Here is a 22,496-nt window from a genome sequence, read left to right as displayed (position 1 = left end):
ATCCCCTCCCAATTTTGCGTTTGAAACTACTTTTATTATATCAAGAGCCTTCAGGCATTTACTTTTTGAATAATTTATAAGTGGCAGAAAGGTCAAGTGGTGGTCAAAAATAATACCAAGATACTTCGCCTCTTTGACATCTTTGATAGGAGCACCATCCAAAACTAAATCAGGGTCCTTTTGCGACTTATACTTTCTACAAAAATGAATGCAGTTGGTCTTGGCTTTTGAAAATTTAAAGCCATTTTCCGGACACCATTTATGGATTTTGTTAAAACACAATTGTAGTTGCCTTTCAATGGTATGCATGTTTTTACCGCGACAAGAAACATTAAAATCATCCACAAATAATGATCCATCACGTGAATCGTTTAAAACCTTCGACAAACTGTTTATCTTTATGCTGAACAATGTTACAGACAAGATAGTGCCTTGTGGGACACCCTGATCCTGATTGTAATGGTCAGACAGGGTTGAACCCACACGAACTTGAAATTGTCTATTTTAAAAAAACAGATATAAATAGAGGCAAACAGCCTCTTAAACCAAAATCATGTAGATCTTTTAAAATACCATACTTCCATGTGGTATCATATGCTTTTTTGAGATCGAAAAATATTGATACAGTATGTTGTTTATTTATTATGGAATTGTTAATAAGAGATTCTAAACATACTAAATGATCGATGGTAATACGATTTTTGCGGAAACCACATTGAATGTTAGTAATGAGATTGTTGGTTTCCAAGTACCAAACTAAACGATTATTTACCATACGTTCCATTGTCTTACAAACGCAGCTAGTAAGGGATATTGGCCGATAATTCGAGGGATCGGTATGATCTCGACCAGACTTAGGAATAGGAATGACAGTAGCATTTTGCCATGATGATGGAAAATTACCAGAAGTCCAAATATTGTCAAAGATATATAACATTGTTTCCAAACACGATTCAGGTAAATGTTTAAGTAGCTGATAGTGAATATTATCTGGCCCCGAAGCACAATCATTAGCTTGCCCAAGGGTGATGTGGAGCTCATGAACAGAAAAAAATCTCATTATAATCCTTACGTTATCGGACTTAAAATTAATTTTCTTTTTTTCTTGCTGTGCCTTAAATTTCTGAAAGTTTGGCACATAATTTGACAATGAGGAATGTTTAGCTAATATTTCACCTCATTTATTAGCAATATCAGATTTATCTGTTGGAAGAGTGTCACCCTCCTTCAGATGGTGAACATTAGGTTCGGGTTTTAATCGTTCAGTGCATAATGTGTGAAATAAAGACCAATTGGCCTTTGTAAAATTCCATCTTAGTGATGGTGGGGTATCAGTTGGGTTTACAGTTGAAATAACAGTGGGGAATTGGTCACTTCCAAAAAGGTCATTGTGGACTGACCATTCGAATTCATTCAATATATTGGCATCTACAACAGACAAATCAAGAGAAGAGTATGAGCCATTTGCAGGATGTAGATATGTGTTAGTGCCATCATTATAAATACATAAAACGTTATTTGAGAAGAAATACTCGAGTATCCTACCCTATGAGTTGGTGTTATTACTGCCCCAAAGTGGATTATGGCCATTGGAATCTCCCATGATAACACAGGGCTTAGGGAGTTAGTCTTAAAGGGCCTGAAGTTCAGACTGACGTAGAGAAGATGATGGCGGAATATATAGTGAACACAAAGTAAAAACAATGTGCATGGTCACTTGGATAGTGAGTGAGTGAGTTATGATTTTACATCGCATCGGCAATATTGCAGCCATATCGCGATGAGAACAAGTTTATTATTATAAAAATACCTGTCGACAAAGGACAGTAAAACAGTAAGGTAATTATCACAGTGTAGACATAAAACTTACCTGAGCAATATTAAAACAAAGAAGTCTTCAGTGTATTAGTTATTAGAAAGTAAAACCAGGCTATAGACCACTGGTAACCAAAGCTAAACCACCTAACTGGGGATCATGGGGACTTACAGTACTTTTGCTTCCTGCATGATTCCCAGCAGGATTTATGTCATCACTTTGGTCACGTGTGGTTGTATGAAATATTAACCAATATTAAAAATCAAAACACAATCAAGGAATTAAAACACTAGTTGATATTAATTACTTCAATATAGATGGAATTATGTGCCACAGTCAGGGGGACAATAATTTTACACTACTTTAACCCCCTGAGTGGCACCGCCTTCATACATTTCAGTTGACAAGAATATCCAACTATTCTAAAACAATTCAAAATTTATCAAATAATAGTATTTCTTTTAAAAATCCGAGTATTAAATGAGCACTGGTATTATAAAAAAGATCCTTTAAAGACGTTGAATGATAATAATTGTCCCTTATGAGAGAAAAATCAACACAGTCAAGCAAAACATGCTTGACTGTGATTCTCTCATCACAAGGGACACAAAATGGAGGATCCTCACCTTTTAAAAGATACTCGTGTGTACATCGACTGTGTCCAATACGACATCGTTGCAAAACAACTTCGTCATGTCTCGAATGGCAACCCAAGTAGGTATACCCTATTGTTGGTTTTATAGCATAAAGTTTGTTTATACCTACTTGGGTGTTCCACTTCTTTTGCATTAGATCTTTGATGTAGGATCTAATTATTGGCTTGTAATCACTGTAAGGTAAAAGAAGTGGTGTTACTGATTTGTTGAGTGCTGCCTTTGCAGCAGTATCAGCCATAGTGTTACCAGCAATTCCAACATGACTGGGCAGCCAGCAAAATACGATGTCGTATTGGGCAGTGGCGAGGGTATTATTCAATTCTAAAATATTAAGAATCAGCGGATGATCTGAAGAACAATTATGTATGGCCTGAAGGCATGACAAGGAATCAGAAAAGATGATGAACTGTTGAGATGATTGGTTTTGAATGTATTCCAATGCTATAAGAATAGCATTGGCCTCAGCTGTAAAAATAGAGCTAGTACCAGGAATTCTCGAAGACACTCTTTTAGATCCAATGACAGTGGCATTTGAAACTTTGCCACCATCCTTTGAACCATCGGTAAAAATAGATCGATGAGAATCATATTTGGACCTTAATTGGGCATATTCTTGTTGATATACCAATGGGTTGGTGTCAGATTTCTTTAGGGTAGTTAGAGTGAGGTCTACCTCTGGTTTAACTAGTTGCCAAGGAGGTGTAGACAGTAGCCGGGAAGGTGAGATAATAGAAAGATCAATATTAGCTGCTGTAATATGTGGTTGAATTCTGAACCCCAGAGGAGGAACAAGTTTTGGTTTGGAGTGAAATAATTTGGCATACATGGGATTAAACACACACTCATATGCTGGATTCGAAGGGTTTGAGTACAATTTAGTCACATATTGTAACCAAAGTTTGATTCGACGTTGTTTTAGAGATGGCTCATCTGCCTCTACATATAGGCTATCGACTGGTGAAGTTCGAAAGGCTCCAAGACAAAGTCTCAGGCCTTGATGATGTACTGAATCTAATAATTTTAAGTTGCTTTTACAGGCCCCACCATAAATGATAGAGCCATAATCGAGTTTGGAACGGATGAGAGAACGATATAAATGAAGGAGTGTTGTCCGATCCCCTCCCCATTTTGAATGAGAAACAACTTTCAACAAGTCAATTGCCTTCAGACATTTAGTCTTCAGATATTTGATATGTGGTAAAAATGTTAGATGATTATCAAATATAATACCCAAGAACTTGGCTTCCTTAACAACTTTAATAGGAAAACCAGCCAAAAATAGTTCAGGGTCTTTATGCGGCTTATATTTGCGGCAAAAATGGATACAGTTTGTTTTGACTTTGGAGAACTTAAACCCATTCTCTAGACACCATTTCTGTATTTTATTGAGGCATAGTTGTAGCTGTCGCTCAATAGTGTGCATATTTGTACCACGACAAGATATATTAAAATCATCTACGAAAAGTGATCCATCCACTGCATCACTTAAAACCTTGGAAAGACTATTGATTTTAATACTAAATAGAGTAACTGACAAAATACTTCCTTGTGGGACACCCTGCTCCTGATTATAATGGTCAGACAGGGTTGAACCCACTCGGACTTGAAATTGCCTGCCGTCTAAAAACTGTGATACAAAATGTGGTAAGCGGCCTCTCAGACCAAACTCGTGTAAATCTTTTAAAATGCCATGCTTCCAGGTAGTGTCGTAAGCTTTCTCAAGATCGAAAAATACTGACACTGCATGTTGTTTGTGGACAATAGCATTTTTTACAAACGATTCCAATCGTACTAAATGATCAATAGTACTACGATTTTTGCGGAAACCACACTGAATATTTGTTAGTAGATTATTGGTTTCTAAGAACCAGACTAATCTATTATTTACAATTCGCTCCATGGTTTTACAGACACAACTGGTTAAAGATATAGGACGGTAATTTGCAGGATCTGTATGATCCCGACCAGGCTTTGGTATAGTGACTACAATGGCAGTATGCCACGAAGGAGGAAAATTCCCCGACGTCCATATTTGGTCAAAGATAGCCAATAGTGTTTCTAGACATGATATAGGCAAATGTTTCAGGAGCTGATAGTGAATATTATCAGCACCAGCCGCTGTATCGTGAGCTTGCCCTAGGGCTGTATGTAGCTCATGGAAGGAAAAAACTTCATTATAGTCTTCCCCGTTATCAGAGTGAAAATTAACATTTTTCTTTTCCTGTTGTTTCTGATATTTTATGAATTCAGGGGCATAATTAGACGATGACGAATGTTTTGCCAATGTTTCACCAAGTTTATTTGCAATGGCTGATTTACCAGTTAAGAACTGATCACCTACCTTAAGATGGTGAACAGTAGACGTTGATCCTTTGCCTTTAATTTTTTGTATCATGTTCCATACTTTGGATATAGGAGTACGGGAATTTATTTTGGAGACGTAGTTCCTCCAAGAACGACGCTTATTTTGTTTATAAGCCCGCCTGGCTTTTGCATTTGTAATTTTTACTTGATCTAAATTATGAACTGTGGGATGTCGGCGGAAGTACTTTTCCGCTTTCTTCCTACACTTTCGTGCCTGTTTACATTCGTAGGTAAACCACGGTTTGCGAATATGAGGATTTGCAGAGGACTTAGGAATTGTTTGATCAGCTATTTCATTGAGCTGATCTGAAAACAATTGAATGGGATCTTCAACATTTTGAAAATGATGAGGGATTAATTTTGCAGTACACAATGTTTCATACAATGACCAATTGGCCTTTGTAAAATTCCACCTGGATGTGGAGGTTTCAGGATTTGGATGTACAGCTTTTAGAATGGTGGGAAAGTGATCGCTTCCGCAGAGGTCATCATGGACCAACCATTCAAACTCATTAAATAGTTCTGAATCTGTGAGAGACAGATCAAGTGCTGAGTATGTTCCAGTGGCAGGATGTAAATAGGTGTTCGAATCATCATTACAGATACACAAATTATTATCAGAAATGAATTCCTCAAGTATTTTCCCTTTATTGTTTGTGGTAACACTTCCCCACAGGGGGTTGTGCCCATTCAGATCACCCACGATGATACATGGCTTGGGGAGCTGATCATACAGATTTTGAAGATCAGATAGTCGAAGCAAAGTAGATGGAGGAATATACAAGGAACATAGCGTAAAGACAACGTTCAAAGTTAAACGAACAGCAACAGCTTGAAGATTTGAATTGAGAGCAACAGGGCTGTGAATCACGCCCTGTCTAACCAAGATAGACGACCCCCCAGTTGCTTTGTCACCTGGGGGGGAATATGAATGATGACAGTTATACTGTCTGATATCAAATTGATCTGTACTTTTAAGGTACGTCTCCTGAAGACATAAAGCAGACGGTTTAAAATCCTGTATCAATAATTGAATGTCATTAAAATTGTTTCTAAGTCCTCTGCAATTCCATTGTATCATATTGGACAATTGAGTCATGGAGGCTCAATTGGAGATCTCACACGCGAACGTGAGGACGAATTACTCCTACTGTCCTGTACAGACAGAGTTACCTCCATGTCAAGAGGCTCAAAGGAGTTGTGAAGAGATAGTTCTGGGGGCGAGGCTGCCGGAGATGATTGTTTTCTATTCAATTTCTTTTTTTTCTTTTTGTCAAGTGAGCTGTCAAGTGGTTCAGTGCTTTTGTTCTTTTCTTGGACAACTGTGTCAGGCTGACTAACAGTCAGAGTATCAGTCTGAGTGTCAGACTGAGTAGAAGTCTGGGTTGCGGAACTGGTCTGATTATCAGAAGTTGGTGGACTGATTCCAGCGGTATTAAGGGGCTGATCAGAATGGACCCATGACAGATCCGTTTGGCATGTGATTGATGCAGTGGCAGTAGATATAGTTGCAGAACGTGTAACTGCGGCAGAGTAAGTAAGATGTGATGGAGTAGTGGATTGTTTAGTGAACAGTTTTCTTGCATCTGCAAAAGAAATGTTATTTTCATATTTCATTTTATTGATTTTTGATTCAAGCTGCCAAACAGGACACGACTTAGAAGAAGACAAATGTTGGCCACCACAGTTAGCACAAACAATGTCCTCCTCACAGTCGTTACCCTCATGGCTGCCAGCACAACGATGACATTTGACAGGTTTAGCACATGATTTAGAACCATGGCCAAAAGTTTGACATTTAAAACATCGGAGTGGATTTGGGATATACATATCCACTCCGATATTAACATAACCAGCTTTGATTGATTGCGGTAAGGAAGAACGCGCAAAAGTGAACAGGTAAGTATGCGTATTGGTGACAACTCCATCGTTGATTCTGGTGAAACGTTTGACAAACGTAACACCTTGATCCTCCAGTTCAGACACAATTTCTTGTTCTGACATATCAGACAGGCATCGAGCTCTGTCCCGAACAATTCCCCGACACGAGTTCAGTGTTCTGTGCACGGACACAGCAACATCAACATTGGCAAACTGAGTAATTGATAAAAGGTTCAGAGATTGCTGTCTCCGTGCACACTCCACAAGTAAGGAGCCAGACCGAAGACGGGTTACATTTTTTACTACACCACAAATTCCGGAAACAGCTTTTGAAATAGCAAAAGGGTTTAGTTTTAACGGTTGATGATCAGCAGCCTCGATTACCAAGAAGCGAGCCCAAGAATCATTGTTTTGAAACACATTTTCAGTTAAACTGTCATTTTCGAGTCTTCTCTTTTTTTCACGATTTGAACCAGGGTTTTGTTGCGCCATAATGACAGGAATTTATTCGGCACCCCTGTTCCCCACCCGCCATCGAGTGTCAAAAAGGACGATGCCGAAGAGGAAGCCAGTCTACAACACCAGGGTTACAGGGGTGGTATACTCCAGTAAATACAACACGAAAAGCTACATTTATCTACCAAAAGAAATGCCCAGCTGGTTCGGCCCGTGACAGAACATTGGAGACATATAGAATTCGGAGGTTGACATCACCAGATTGGCCCATGAGCCACCGCCTTCTGGCATAGGACTCTAGGCAATAATTACATTGGCATAGTTATGAACATATTTGATCATCATAAATTATTTGACATCATGTTTCTAAATTGACACATATCCATGCACAGGGCATGGCGTGACCAGCCGATTGATAGAATCGGGCCAATTCTACCACCCGTCTAGGCGAAGTAAGGGTCGAAGTGGTGTGTTGGGCAAAAGGAATACCGGTTCCTGGCTCCAATGCCCTCAACCACCAGAATTCCGTCCTCCGCCGACACAGGGGCGCAACCCACGGCAAACGGGCTGCCCACTTTGGTCGCCTCTTACGACCAGCAATGGGGTGCTGTGGAAATATTCTACCCCGGTTCCACACGGGGGAAGAGCGATTAGCGTTACCCAGCACTCACCACGAGGAGGTTGCTCTTCACGAGTGCCTCACTTGGATAGCTACAGCTTGAAGTGTAGTATTCAGTGAAACAGGGCTGTGGATTACACCCTGCCTCACTAAGATTGACGACCCTCCAGTGGCTTTAGGTCCTGGAGGAGAAAAGAAATGATATGAATTGTAGTGTCTTATATCAAGTCGATCTGTATCTCTAATATAGGTTTAATATATCTATCTCTAATATATGTCTTGTATCAATAACGTTAAATCATTAGAATTATTCTTTAGTCCTCTGCAGTTCCACTGAATTATATTATCTGAGGTATTCGTGGGGGTTCAACTTTAGAACAGGGGTGGGAGGAAGGTCCATTCCCATGATCTGGGAGTGAGGGACCAAACTCCATCTCAAGAGGTTCAAATGGATTATGAACCTCAACCGGGCTTTCAACAGAAAGCACCTCCAAGTGCTGGAGTGCCCAGGTCCTTTTCTTCATTTGTTTTTTCTGTTTACTAGTCAAGTGGGCTTTGCCCAAAGTTTGAGTTTCATTTGCTGTTGCTGATTGTGTCATTGGTGGAAACGTTTCTGTTTGAGAAGCTGATGTCGATACCATAGGGTCAGTTTGGGAGATCTGATAAGCTTCATCAAGGATTATCTGATCACCCTTGACCCAGGAGATTGTAGTTTGGCACAGAATAGAAGCTGTGGAAACTTTGGACACTAGAGAGGGAGAAGAGACTGCGGCTGAATATGATTTTGTAGAAGAGATTAGGATTGAATTAACTTTTTGGCTGCATGATAAGTAATGTTATTTTGTGCTTTAGTTTTAGAATTTTGGTCTCATGATCAAAAACAGGACATGTTTTAGAAGAAGCAAGGTGCCCACCGCTACAGTTAGCACATTTGACATCATTGTTGCACACGGAGCTGTCATGAGCTCCACTTCAGCGGCAGCAAATGATAGTCTTGGTACCGTAGAATTTGGCGCCATGACCATATTTTTGACATTTGAAACATCGGAGTGGGTTGGGTATGTAAACCTCCTCTCTGATGTTGAAATAGCCAGCTTTTAAAGACTTTGGGACTGTTGACTTGGAAAAGGTGAAGAGACAGGTGTGTGTCTTGTGTATGGTTCCATCATCATACATTTTAGTAAATCTTTTTACCGTGGTAACGATTTCCTCCTCAGTCATGTCCGTCAGACAATGAGCTTGGTCCCGTAAATCCATCTACAACAACCAGGGTATTGACAAACTACTGGAGACCCAGCAGGTTGATAGATTGTTGCCTCCTTGTACATTCCACAAGAATGGAACCAGACCAAAAAGACGGGTGACATTTTTTACATGTTTACACTTTGTATGCCCTTGGATACGGCAAAGGGATTTAACTTTAACGGTAAACCGTCAACAGAATCTATGACTATAAACCTGGGACAGGAATTTGAAGCTTCAGGAGAGATATATTCATCTGATGATATAAGATCAACATGACGACGTTTGTTGGGCTTTGACGAACTAGAAGAGTTGTTGAGAGCCATGATGGAAATAATATTGTTTCGGCATCCCTGCTCCCCCCCCATCATCGAGTGTCAACATGAATGATTTTGCAGCGGAAGCCAGCGTGCAACACCAAAGCTGCATGGATGTTATACTCCAGAAATAAGGACATGAAAAGCTTTGAAAACTAAAAGAATAGATGTGAGGCTGGTTGGGCCCATAACAACATTCTCAAGAACCACAGATTTCAGAGGTCTATATTACCAGATTGGCCCATGAGCCACCGCCTTCTGGCATTCGACAATTCATACAACATAGGTTCCATGAACATTCATGAATTGTGAAAACATTCTAAATACATTACACATGAATGGTTTCCATGCTCAGGGCATGGCGTGACCAGCCGATTGATAGAATCGGACCCATTCTACCACCCGTCTAGGTGAAGTAGTGAGTGAGTGAGTGAGTAGCCATATTCCACCAATATCACGGTGGGGGACACCAGAAATGGGCTTCACACATATACCCATATTGGAAATCGAACCCGGGTCTTCGGCGTGACGAGCGAACGCTTTAACCACCAGGCTACCCGGCGCCCCTCTAGGTGAAGTAAGGATCAAAGTTGTGTGATGGGCAAAAGGAACACTGTTCCTGGCTCCAGGGCCCTCAACCACCAGAATAAAAAAAAGGCAGAAATAAATGTAAACTCAACAACAAATGTTCCTGTGACACCAATATTTTAGTGTATTTTTCAAACAAGTAAAGTTTGGTTTCCAATATTGTTATACATGTATTGAATCAAGTCACAAAAACATAACTGCTACATGCAAAAGTCGACTTTTATGCAAGCCCAATGCATTTCACTACCCAAGAATAGGTATAAAAACATGTGCGTTAACGGGATTCCATATGCATTGTTTAGCATCGTGCGGACAACAACCACTCGGATTTGGTTTGTTGTTTAACGCCGCACTCAGCAACATTCCAGCTATATGACGGCGGTCTGTAAATAATCGAGTCTGGACCAGACAATCCAATGATTGATATCATGAGCATCGATCCACGCAATTGGAATCGATGACATGTATCAACCAAGTCAGCAAACCTGACCGCCCGATCCAGTTAGTCGCCTTTTACGATAAGCCTGGGTTGCCGAAGACCTATTCAATCCCGGAATCTAGGTGAGATTTACCATCATTGAAATTGGATTGACTTGTTTCATATATACACAAACAAATACAAACAGCGTTATGGTATGGGGTGGGATTACAGCAAGACAGAGGACCTGTTTGATAGTGGTAGAGGGAAATCTCAATGGACAACGCGAGATCATCGGCCCTGTTGTTCTACCGTTTTTGCGTCGTCATGGCCCAGGCATTACCTTTCAACATGACAACGCCCGGCCTCATATTGCTCGACTTGTTCAGGAATCTCTTCAACAAAACAACGTGAAAGTCATCCCCTGGCCGGCTCGCTCCCTTGATCTCTCACCAATCGAGCACATGTGGGATGAGATGGATCGGCGCCTTCGACGTCAACCACATGTTCCACAGACACTCAAGGAACTTCGAAACATGCTCCAGCAGATATGGACAGATATCCCACAGGACTTTATGCGACGCCTGGTCCATTCCATGAGACGAAGATGTGTTGCTTGCATGGCAACAAGAGGTGGACACACACGCTGTTGATTTGTAAATTGACAAGTTGGCATGTTCATGGTTTTTTTTTTTGCAATCACGCATTTTCTGAAGTCAGTATGGCAAATTAAATCTTTTGAACACTTACATGAGTCTTTTATCGAAATTGTTTCAGATCTGGACCTTGCATTAAATCTTATTCCATGTCACAGGAACTTTTGTTGTTCAGTATACATTGAAAGACATAGTCTTACATACCCTCTCAGGGGGACAATCATTTTACACTACTTCAACCCCCTTCGGGAATACAGCCACTAACAATCTCAGTTATTAATTTTATTCAATTATACCAATCATAATAACCTGATTGTATACAAAACAAATCAATCACAATTTATGTAATTACTCAATTTCGTTTTGAAAAACGATGATTGAAGATAAACTAAGATAAAAGGGATCCTTGAAGAATGAAACTTAAGAATAGCTATCCCTTATGATGAAAAAAATCAATACAGTCCAGCAGGACATTCTTGACTGTGATTCTTTCATCACAAAGGATGATCTTCACCTTCCAACAAATACTCGTGTGTTTATCTGCTGTGGCCAATACGACATCATCGCATAATGATCTCTTCAAATCTGGACTGACAACCCAAGTAGATGTAACCGATATTTGGTTTAATTTCATGTAATTTATTGATACCTACTTGGGTGTCCCACTTTTGCATCAGATCACAGATGTAAGATCTAATTATAGGATTATAATCACTGTATGGGATAAGAAGGGGTGTCACAGATTTGGTGAGTGCTGCTTTAGCAGCAGCATCAGCCATTGTGTTACCAGTGATACCAACATGGCTCGGTAACCAACAAAAGACGATGTCATACTGGCCATTAGCAAGATCATTATGTAGTTCTATAATTTCACAAGATATATTCTTAATTTCCCGAAGACAGGAAAGTGAATCAGTAAAGATAATGAACCGTTTATGTTTAGATTGAGTATTTATATATTTTAGAGCAGTTAATATTGCCTGTGATTCTGCTGAAAAAATGGAACTATCATTCGGTAATCTAGATGATATGGTTCTGGATCCAATGACAGTGGCGCTGGCAACAGCGTCACAATCCTTGAATCTATCTGTAAATATGGACGTGTAAGTATCATAAGTGTTCCTTAATTCATTATATTGTTGTTGATAAATTAGTTGATTTGTTTCAGATTGTTTTAATTTGGTTAATGTGAGATCGACCTCTGGCCTTACCAGGACCTCACCTCACCAAGGAGGTGATGCAAACAGTTGAGTTTGATTTTACGCCGCTTTTAGCAATATTCCAGCAATATCACGGCGTGGGACACCAGAAATGGGCTTCACACATTGTACCCATGTCGAGAATCGAACCCGGATCTTCGGCGTGACGAGCGAACGCTTTAACCACTAGGCTACCCGACCGCCCCTCAAACTGTTGAGAGGGAGCTATATCTTGCAGTTTGATATTAGCAGCAGACATGGCAGACTGGATTCTGTTTCCAAGTGGTGGAATAAGATAATTTTTATTGTAAATATCTGGGTAAAGAGGATTAAAGACGCAATTAAAAGCTGGATTTTGTTGATTAGAATACATTTTAGTGACATATTGTAAGGATAATTTCTGATGGCATTGTTTAAGAGAAGGTTCATCCGCTTCTACATACAGACTGTGAATTGGAGACGTCCTGAAGGCTCCAAGGCAAAGCCTCAGGCCCTGACGATGGATAGTATCCAGTTTTGCTAAGTTACTTTTGCAGGCTCCACCATATACGATGGAGCCGTAATCGAGTTTTGAACGGATCAGTGACCTGTACAAGTGTAAGAGGGTGGTTTGATCCCCTCCCCACTTAGAATTAGAAACTACTTTCAATAAATCAAGTGCCTTCAGACATTTAGCTTTAAGGTAATTAATATGCTGAAGGAAAGTTAAATGACTATCAAAATAAGGCCTAAGAACTTGGCCTCTTGTACAACTTTGATAGGGGTGCCATTTAAAATTAGTTTAGTCCTTATGCGGCTTATATTGTCTGCAGAAATGAAGACAGTTTTCGATTTGGAAAATTTTAACCCCTTTTCAAGGGACCATTTATGAATTTTATTGAGACAGATTTGTAACTGCTTCTCTATTGTATGCATATTTTTTCCACGTCAAGAAACATTAAAATCATCCACGAAAAGTGATCTATCTATTGAATCACTTAAAACCTTTGAAAGAATTTATTTTTAACACTAGAGTTACAGACAAAATACTGCCTTGTGGGACACCCTGATCCTGATGATAATGATCAGACAGGGTAGAAATTGTCTGTAAGTTAAGAACTTGGATATAAATTGAGGCAAACGGCCTCGCAATCCAGAATCATGTTAATCCTTTAAAATCCCATGTTTCCACATAGTGTCATACCCTTTTCTAAATCTAAAAAGATAGACACTGTATGCTGGTTATTGATTATTGCATTTTTCACAAATGATTCGAGCCGAACCAAATAGTCAACAGTACTTCGATTCTTACGAAAGTCACACTGAATATTTGCAATTGAATTATTTGATTCTAAATGCCATGTTAATCCATTGTTGACCATGCGTTCCATTGTTTTGCAAACGCAACTGGTCAATGAAATGGGTCTATAATTTGAAGGATCACTGTGATCCCATCCAGGTTTCGGTATGGGTACAACTATGGCATCACGCCAGGAAGACGGAAACTTACCTGATGTCCATATATCAGCAAGCATTAACAAAAGGGTATTCTAAACAGGGTTCTGGTAAGTGCTTCAGGAGTTGATAGTATATTATCAGCTCCTGTAGCATTATCATGAGCTTGTCCAAGCGCAGTAGGAAGTTCATGAAAAGAAAAAAATTGATTATAATCTTTCCCATTATCTGGGCTAAACTTTATAGTTTTCTTTTCCTGCTGTTTTTGAATTTTTTGGAATTGAGAGACATAATTTCAGGAAGAAGAATGTTTCGCTAACGTTTCGCCTTGTTTATTTGTGATATCCAATTTATCAGTTTACAGGTCATTCCTATTCTTAAGGTGGTGGATGCTTCATTTAGAGCCCTTACCTTTAATTTTCTGCTTCATGTTCCATACCTTGGACATGGGCGTTTGTGAGTTTTTTTTCTTGAAAGATGATGTTGCCAAGATTGGCGTATATTTTGTTTAAACGTATGGGATGGCGTCGGAAAAAGTGTTCAGCCTTTTCCCGTGCCTTCCTAGCTTGTTTGCAGTCACTGTTGAACCATGGTTTATGGATGTGTGGATTAGTAGAGGACTTAGGAATACATTCATCTGCTATTTTGTTTAATTCATGCGAAAATAATTGTACAGCATCAGTCGCGTCAATAAACAGATCAAGTTTCAATGTATTGAATGCAAGCATGGATTGTGCCCATTCAGATCACCCATAATAATACAGGGCTTGGGGAGTTGATCATACAGAGTGTGAAGTTCAGACTTGAAGAGAAGAAGATGGTGGAATATACAGCGAGCACAATGTAAAAACAATGTGCAAAGTTATACGGATTGCAACACCCTAAAGGGGATTAGTAAGTTGAACGGGGCTATGGATGACGCCGTCTTTCATTAGAATTGAAGAACCTCCAGTGGCTTTAGCACCAGGAGGTGAAAAGACTTTGTAGGAGGCATAACCTCTAATATCTAATATGTCAGTTTCCTTATAATATGTTTCCTGTAAACATGGCAGAGGGCTTAAAATCCTGTAGTAAGAGTTGTAACTCATAGTAATTATTCTTAAGTCCTCAACAGTTCCATTGAATTAAATTTTCGTGGTGGCTCAATTGGTGATCTCTCACGTGAATGTGAGGAAGATAAACTCCTACCGCTACTGTCTAACGATGGAGTCACTTCCATGTCTAAAGCACTAAAGGAGTTGTTGAGAGACACTTCTGAAGAAGAAGGGGTGCTGGGTGAAAGATTTTTATCCACCTTTATTATATTTTTTTTATAATATTCGGTCCAGAACATCTGGTTCTTTAGGAGAAGTCTGAGACGTAGTCTGTGTCTCTGCCTGAACACTAACGGGTGGAGATGCGGATTGACTGTCAGATATATTAATGTTAGCGAAAAACGCAGTTTCAACTGGTTGAAGAGAAGTGACCCATGTCAAATTGGTCTGACATTGAACAGATGATGAGGTCCTATAGGCTTTGCCACAGCAGCAGATTAATGCAGAGTTGAAGAAGACCTTGACTGATTGACAAGCTTCCTGGCGTCTGCAAAAGATATGTTTTTTTCACAGTTCATTTTCAGAATTTTGATTTTGGTCTGATAAATAGGGCAGAATTTGGAAGAGGCCATGTGTTGTCCCTCACAGTTGGAGCACTTCCGGTCTAGACTACAGTCCGTATTCTTATGGTTGCCACAACAACGATGACAAACGATGGGGCGAGTACAAGTTTTTGAACCATGTCCAAACTCTTGACACTTGTAGCATTGGAGCGGATTGGGGACATACACCTCCACTCCGATGTCGACATATCCAGCTTTAATCTGGAATCGATGGCCGGTCAAAAGTGAACAGATATGTGTTCGTTTGAACAATATTTGATTTTTCATCATTTCGGGTGAAACGTATAACTGATTGAACTCCTTGATTTTGAAGTTCTGAAACAATGTCAGCTTCTGACATATCCGACAGTGAACGTGTCCTGTCACGGACAATGCCACTGTAAGAGTTCAGAGTCCGGTGAGCAGAAACAACGACCATCACATTAGCAAACTGGGTAATTGACAATAACACATTCTACCAAAAGAGATCCACTGCGCAAACGTGTCACGTTTTTACATCCCCGCAATAGCCATGAACAGCTTTAGATATAGCGAAAGGGTTCAGTTTGATTGGTACATGATCTGCAGCTTCGATCACAAGGAATCGAGCCGAGGAATCAATATGCGTATAAGTCTCAGACGAACTTGTATCTAGATGTCTTCGTTTAGAACCACAATGATTTTGAGCCATGGTAAGAAAATGACCCAGCAGCCCTGCTCCCCACCCACCATGAGAGTCAACAAGAACAGTTAAATTGCATCGGATCTCCAGGATGCAAACACCAGTGATACAGGGCTGTTATATGCCAGCGAATATGACACAAATGCCAATATTTGTATACCAAATTAAATGCCGGGCTGGTTCTGCCCATGATAAGAAATTGGGTACATATTGCATTTGGAGGTCAACAACACCAGATTGGCCCATGAGCCACCGCCTTCTCGCATACGACTCTAGGCCAAAAATATGTTATAACATTTTCATCAATAACATTCAATTAGAGCATTCAAATAATGCAAAACAATTTTGACATGAATGTTTTCCATACATAGGGCATGGCGTGACCAGCCGATTGAAAGAACCGGGCCCATCTACCACCCGTCTAGGTGAAGATAGGGTCAAAGTGGTGTGTTACACAAAAGGAACACTGGTTCCTGGATCCAGTGCACCCAACCACCAGGCTCCCTTCCTCCACCGACACAGGGGCGTAACCCTCAGCAAACAGGTTGCCCAATTCGGTCGCCTTTTACGACCAGCAATGCGGTGCTGTGGAAACATTCTGCCCAGGTTCCACACTGGGGAAGAGCTATAAGCGCTACTCAGCACTCACCACGAGGAGGTTGCTTTTCGCAAGTGCCGCGAAATACATTTTACGCACAAGGCATGACATGATCAGCCGATTGTTAGAATTGGGCCAATTCTACCGCGTGGACTAAGAAGCACTATTGACCTTCCTCTGCCAGCCCACGGCAAACAGACTGCACAATTTGGTCGCCTTTTACGAGCAGCAATGGGGTGCTGAGGAGACATTCTTGTTTATCTCCCCCGGGTCACCATGGGGATCATTATCTAAGAAAGAACACAGACTGCAAAGTATCTTTGTATGTAATATGGAAGCCTTCGAGCAATGTAAATACTGACATGATAGCTCCGTGTACTTTTCTCAAAACAAACTGGAAGGTACCAGGATAATCTGGATTAAGCCTACACAGTTTGTCTATTATCGTTTGAGCAGTATCTTTTCAAAGAGCTCACCGAGACATAATGTTAAAGTAATAATTCTATATTTCCGAGGATTAGCTTTCTCATTCTTCCCCTTATGGGATGGCATGACCATGCCAAGTCTATAATCATAAGGTACGCATTGCAGTATTATATGCTAAGTATACATAAGGATTCAATATTCTCCTGCAGTAATCATGTGTTCTTTTGCAATGTTATCACAACCTTCAGATTTATTACTGCTGAAAAATTTGACAGCCTCTCTTGTCTTGAGATGTAAAATATTTTGCCAATTCCCCGTCAAGTTTCTCCCGTATCTGTTTAGATATCAGTACTTTACAATAATAAATACCACATCAAATCTTTCCGAATGGGGGGTCACGGGTGGCCCAGTCGTCTAAGGCACCACGATCCGCTGTGCAGAGTTGCGTCCCTTGGACACGCCAGAAACCTATGATTGTGGGTTCGAATCCCGGTTCGCTCCGATTACGATTCTAGGTTTGTCAGCACCATACCTGTGCTCGTGGGTTTCACCGAAGCGGTAAACGTCTAAGACCTGCATCACTTCGGGCTTTCCTCCCACATTAAGCTGACACGCCGCAATATAACTGGAATAGTGTTAAAAGCGGCGTTAAACCCAACTCACTACTTTCCGAATGGCAGTGTTTGGCTTAATCTGAAAAAATATTGACCCCCATAAGCTGAAAATATCTGAGGTAGTCAAGTCACTTTCATCCTTAAGGGTGAGTATTTGTATATCGGTCGGTCGGTCGGCCGGCCAGCCGGCCGGCCTCCCTCGTTGAAAATTTTTTATATCAAGTTCAGTTGACTCCTGCTTTGCATTTAATGACCAATGCATTGACTTTGTATAATAATAACAGACAAATGTTTATATTCCCTTACAGCAAAACAGGATCATACACAATACCAAACTCAGTCAAACACTAATCTGCTCGAAGCCTGCAAGACTGGAGACTTATGTCTAGTCAAATACTATCCGAGGGTCGTGCATACATCAACACAAGAGGACAGAACGGAATTGCACCACTGATGCTGGCAGCACAGAATGCTCATAGACAAGTGTATGACTTTCTTGTGGGGCAAGGAGCCAATATGTCAATCTTGAGTAGAGCTGATATGAACATCCTTCATATGGCATGTGAAGGGGGAAATGTTCCAATAGTGAAGCATGTCCTCCAACAGACCGTGACAGACATTAACAGTAGAAGACGGGATGGATCGACTGCTGTCATGCTAGCAGTCTTAAATGGCCATATAAACGTATTTAACTTGCTAGTGGGTAAAGGTGTTGATCTGACAATGTTTGATGATAAGGGTTCTCCTCTTCTCGAAAAGGCCATTCAGGGAGGAAATACTGAAATAGTGAAATATATATTCAATCAGACCAGGGTGGATATAAACAGGAAACACTGTGGGCTGACACCTGTAATGCATGCGGCATATTGTGGGAAGCTAGACGTTTTTATGTTCTTTGTGCAAAAAGGCGCTGATCTGTCAATAACAGATGAAAATCATGGAACAATCCTTCTCAAGGCATGTGATGGAGGAAATGCTGACATAGTGCAGTATGTTCTCGAACAGAACATTGTTGAAATAAACACCAAAGGAAAGGAAGACCTAACACCAGCAATGAAAGCAGCAAGAAGGGGTCATAGAGATATATTCGAGTTACTTGTGAAAAAAGGAGCTAATCTGGCCCTAAAGGATGTGTGGGACTTAAACATCCTTCACCATGCATGTCATGGAGGAAATGCGGATATAGTAAAGTATGTCCTCAAACAAAATATTGTAGACATCAACAGCAAAGCAGAGTCTGATCAGACGCCAGCAATGATGGCAGCATACAAGGGACACGGAGAAGTATTTGACTTACTCATCAGAAACGGAGCAGATATAACTGTGGACGTGGACACATTCGACAGCAACATCCTTCATTTGGCGTGTCAAGGCGGAAATGTGAATATAGTGAAGTATGTCCTCAAACAAAACAGTATAGACATCAATACCAAAGAAGAAGATGGAAGGACACCAGCAATGATGGCAGCAAAGAGTGGACATGGAGAAGTGCTTGACTTACTTATGAGGAAAGGAGCTAATCTGAGACTAGAAGATACGTACCACAACAACTTCCTATATTTTACCGTCACAGGTCAAGTTACTGAAATTGTGGAGTATGTCATCACCAAAAATATTGTGGACATCAACAGTAAAGATTATAAGGGCAATACACCTGTGATGCTGGCAACAGAAAAGGGATTTGGAAAGGTGTTTGACTTGTTCGTTTGTAAAGATGCTAATCTAGGTATTGTAAATGCTAAACAGGAGAACATTCTTCATCTGGCCTGTCTTGGATCAAACGTGGAGATAGTGAAGTATATTCTTTCACAGAATATTGTGGATGACATAAACACAAGAACAAAGAATGGGAAGACTCCACTGATGATTGCAGCAGAAAGTCAAAACAGAAAATCATTTGATTTACTTCTGCTGAAAGGAGCAAGTCTGGCACTTGTGGATAACAATGACAACAACGTTCTCCATTTTGCCTCGGAAGGTGGAAAGTTGGAGATAGTGGAGTATATTCTCACACAGAATATTGTAGATATTAACAGCAAAGGAGAGGAAGGACAGACGGCAGTAATGAAGGCGGCCTTGTCGGGAAATACAGAAGTGTTTCACTTACTTGTGAAAAAAGGAGCAAATCTATCACTTGTGGATAATCACGGCAAAGGCATCCTTTTTGGGGCCTGTGATGGTGGTAATATAAACATTGTGAAATACGTCCTTTCACATGTCAAGGTAGATACTGCCGAAGAAGGAAGTAAAATATGTAGGAAGCTTTCCTGCAGTATTGAATAATCTTTGTACAAAACCAATTATGGATATTAATGTACAGTTCTATGTACCCATCTAACTAAACTATCTTATAATAAACCTATCACAGCCTGTGAGTCAATAAATATGTCCATGATGTTATATATGTTAAACATGTTGTAATTTTGTTACACTGTTTATGTTTAGAACAGTGTGTTTAATCAAGAATTAGTTGGCAGGGTGAGTCCAGTGAAATCTGTATGTTTGTTTATTTGTTGTTTAACGTAGCCCTCAGCAATATCCGAGCTATATGATGGCAGTCTATACCAGACTATCCAGTGATTGACATCACGAGCATCGAACCACGCAATTGGGACACAATGGCATGCATCAACCAAGTCAGTGAGCCTGACCACCAGATCCCATTAGTCGCCTCATTAGACAAGCATGTTCGCCTTTTACAACAAGCATGGGTTGCTGAAGACCTATTCTAACCTGGACCTTAGACTATATAACTGGGTAAGGCATGCTTCTGCCATCTCAAATTAAATCAAGACCTGCGGGGTTGTGTTTTTCACACTGGATATCCCAGCCTAGGCCTACTTTGTAAGCTTTACCACTGTCACTGCTAGGTGAATATTATTATCACTGACATTTTTGCTATTACCACTACTTTCTTTTGTACTGCCATTGTAATTGTACGCTATTGTGAACTGTCATTGTTATTACCTTGCAGTAATTTGTATCAATTGTAAATCTAGTTAATTTTAAAATACAACTGTGAATTGTATACAATTTGTTGTTTGTTTGTTGTTTTCACACTGTATCCTTTTGCGTATAGATTTCTGAGTTAGCTTATTGTTTCAATTTCGAAGTCTAGCTGTTACAAATATTGGGAGCTCGTTTGGAATCGAAATATGATATATCACATAATTATTGGCCAAAACAATTGGATTAACATTTTATTGTGTTTAGTTTTGATGGGTTTGTTAGACAACCTTCTTGGGTACAAGGGACGGCAACACTGCTCCTTAGTCCAGCACACCACTTCGACCCTAACTTTGCCTAAGTGGGCGGTAGAACGGGCCCGATTCTATAAATCAGCTGGTCATGTCATGCACTGTGCATAAACTATTTCGCACAAACTTTCTAAAAATGAATTTATTCTACATGTAAATTCTATATGTATGAATCTATTAACTTGCTTCATAACCCTATGCTTAGAAGACCGTGGCTCATGGGCCTATCTGGTGATGCTGACCTCAGAATTCTGTACGTCTACAATTGATTGTCATGGGCCGAACCAGCCTGACCTTTAATTTGATAGGTTGTTATAGCTTTTATTGTCCAATGTGCTCGGACGTTGCAGCTTAGAGATCCGCTGCAGCATAAGACACTCCAATGAACACACATAGATTCTGACCTCGTCTGTCGGGAATACATCCATTCGATCTGACTATTGGCCACGTTTTTTAGTAATTGCATGTGACAAAGAACCAATCAAGCTAAATCATTCTGCAATCTCCTAAGGTATCGCTGGTATCTGCAGTAAGGTTTCAAATGTCACTAAACCTCGTTCCGGTTCTCTCCTTGCAGAGTTTGGAAAGAAACAGCAATCTGTCAAACTACTCAGCTCAAAAGAGTTTCGCAACAAGGTTGCTGTTTCCTAGCACAAGACGCTGAAGTCATGTAAGGGCATTGTCCGTGACAGAGCATGCTGTCTGTCTGACATGACCGAAGATCAAATTGTCAAAGAACTTGTCTAACAGTCAGTCACAGCTGCGAAGCAGTTTGCTGTCAAGAAGAATCGTGTTGGTGAACCGACCAACACCTACCTCTTCACTCTCGCTCGTTCAATGATTCCACATTCGAGTAAAGCTGGTTATTGTAGCATTGGAGGGTACGTGTATATCCCCTATCCACTCTGGTGCTACACCTGCTAAGCGTTTGGACATGGATCCAAGTCCTGCCATGGCTCTACTGTTTGTTACCACTGCGGTGACAAGCACAAGGCCACCGACTGCAGACAGGATGTGAAGTTTGCAAACTGTGGTGTGAACCATATGGCATCTTCCAAATCCTGCCTTGTGTGGCAACATGAATCACAGATCTTGAAAACAAAGACTGAACAAAACCTCTCATACTATGAAGCTAAGAAGAGGGTTGTAGGTTCTACTGCAACCACTTCTTCTATCTCTTACTCAGCTGCTGTCTTTCGTCCTCCTGTCACCAATGCTTCTATCGACTGCCAGACTGATCTGACATGGGTCAAGTCTGTCCAGCCACTTCCAACCGCTTCACTCCAAAACCCAGCTGTGACACCCCAAAACCAAAAACTGTAAAAAAAGGGGAGTCAGCTTTTTGTCTCCAAGAATTAATCTAGAAAACACAGATCTATTTGATATCCGTCAGTACAGTTCTTACCACTCGTTTTCCCCTCCTGGTGATAAAGCTACAGGAGGTTGTTCTATCCTGGTGAAGCACGGCATAATCAATAGCCCTGTTCCAGTCAACACTACTCTACCACTCTTGCTGTCCGTGTTACTTTGAACATAGTGTTTACACCTCCTCAACTATCCGTCAGTCAGACCTTCCGACTTTGTACGATCAGCTCCCGAAACCCTGTATCATCATGGGCGATGTAAACGGTCACAAT

The 22,496-nt window shown here is 40.6% G+C and overlaps 1 protein-coding gene across 1 annotated transcript; it reads left to right on the top strand.

Annotated features, from left to right (window-relative positions):
• The first annotated feature begins 17,983 nt into the window (after positions 1-17,983).
• LOC139457047 (putative ankyrin repeat protein RF_0381) lies at positions 17,984-21,510 on the top strand. The gene is made up of 2 exons (XM_071238490.1): positions 17,984-19,784; positions 21,437-21,510. The coding sequence occupies exons 1-2, from the start codon at positions 17,984-17,986 to the stop codon at positions 21,508-21,510; spliced, it is 1,875 nt and encodes a 624-aa protein (XP_071094591.1).
• Positions 21,511-22,496: the final 986 nt, after the last annotated feature.

The sequence above is a fragment of the Haliotis cracherodii genome, unplaced genomic scaffold, assembly GCF_022045235.1.
Source record: "Haliotis cracherodii isolate W230 unplaced genomic scaffold, xgHalCrac1.p SCAF_12, whole genome shotgun sequence".
In the NCBI taxonomy this organism is placed as follows: domain Eukaryota; kingdom Metazoa; phylum Mollusca; class Gastropoda; order Lepetellida; family Haliotidae; genus Haliotis; species Haliotis cracherodii.
Note: the sequence above shows the minus strand (reverse complement) of the source record. Positions and strands in the feature narration are given on the sequence as shown.

Coding starts and splice junctions, on each gene's coding strand:
- LOC139457047 (XM_071238490.1), top strand. CDS start 17,984: ATGTCTAGTCAAATACTATCCGAGGGTCGTGCATACATCAACACAAGA. Junction 19,785..21,436: donor TTTTGGGGCCTGTGATGGTG/GTAATATAAACA, acceptor CTCTCCTTGCAG/AGTTTGGAAAGAAACAGCAA.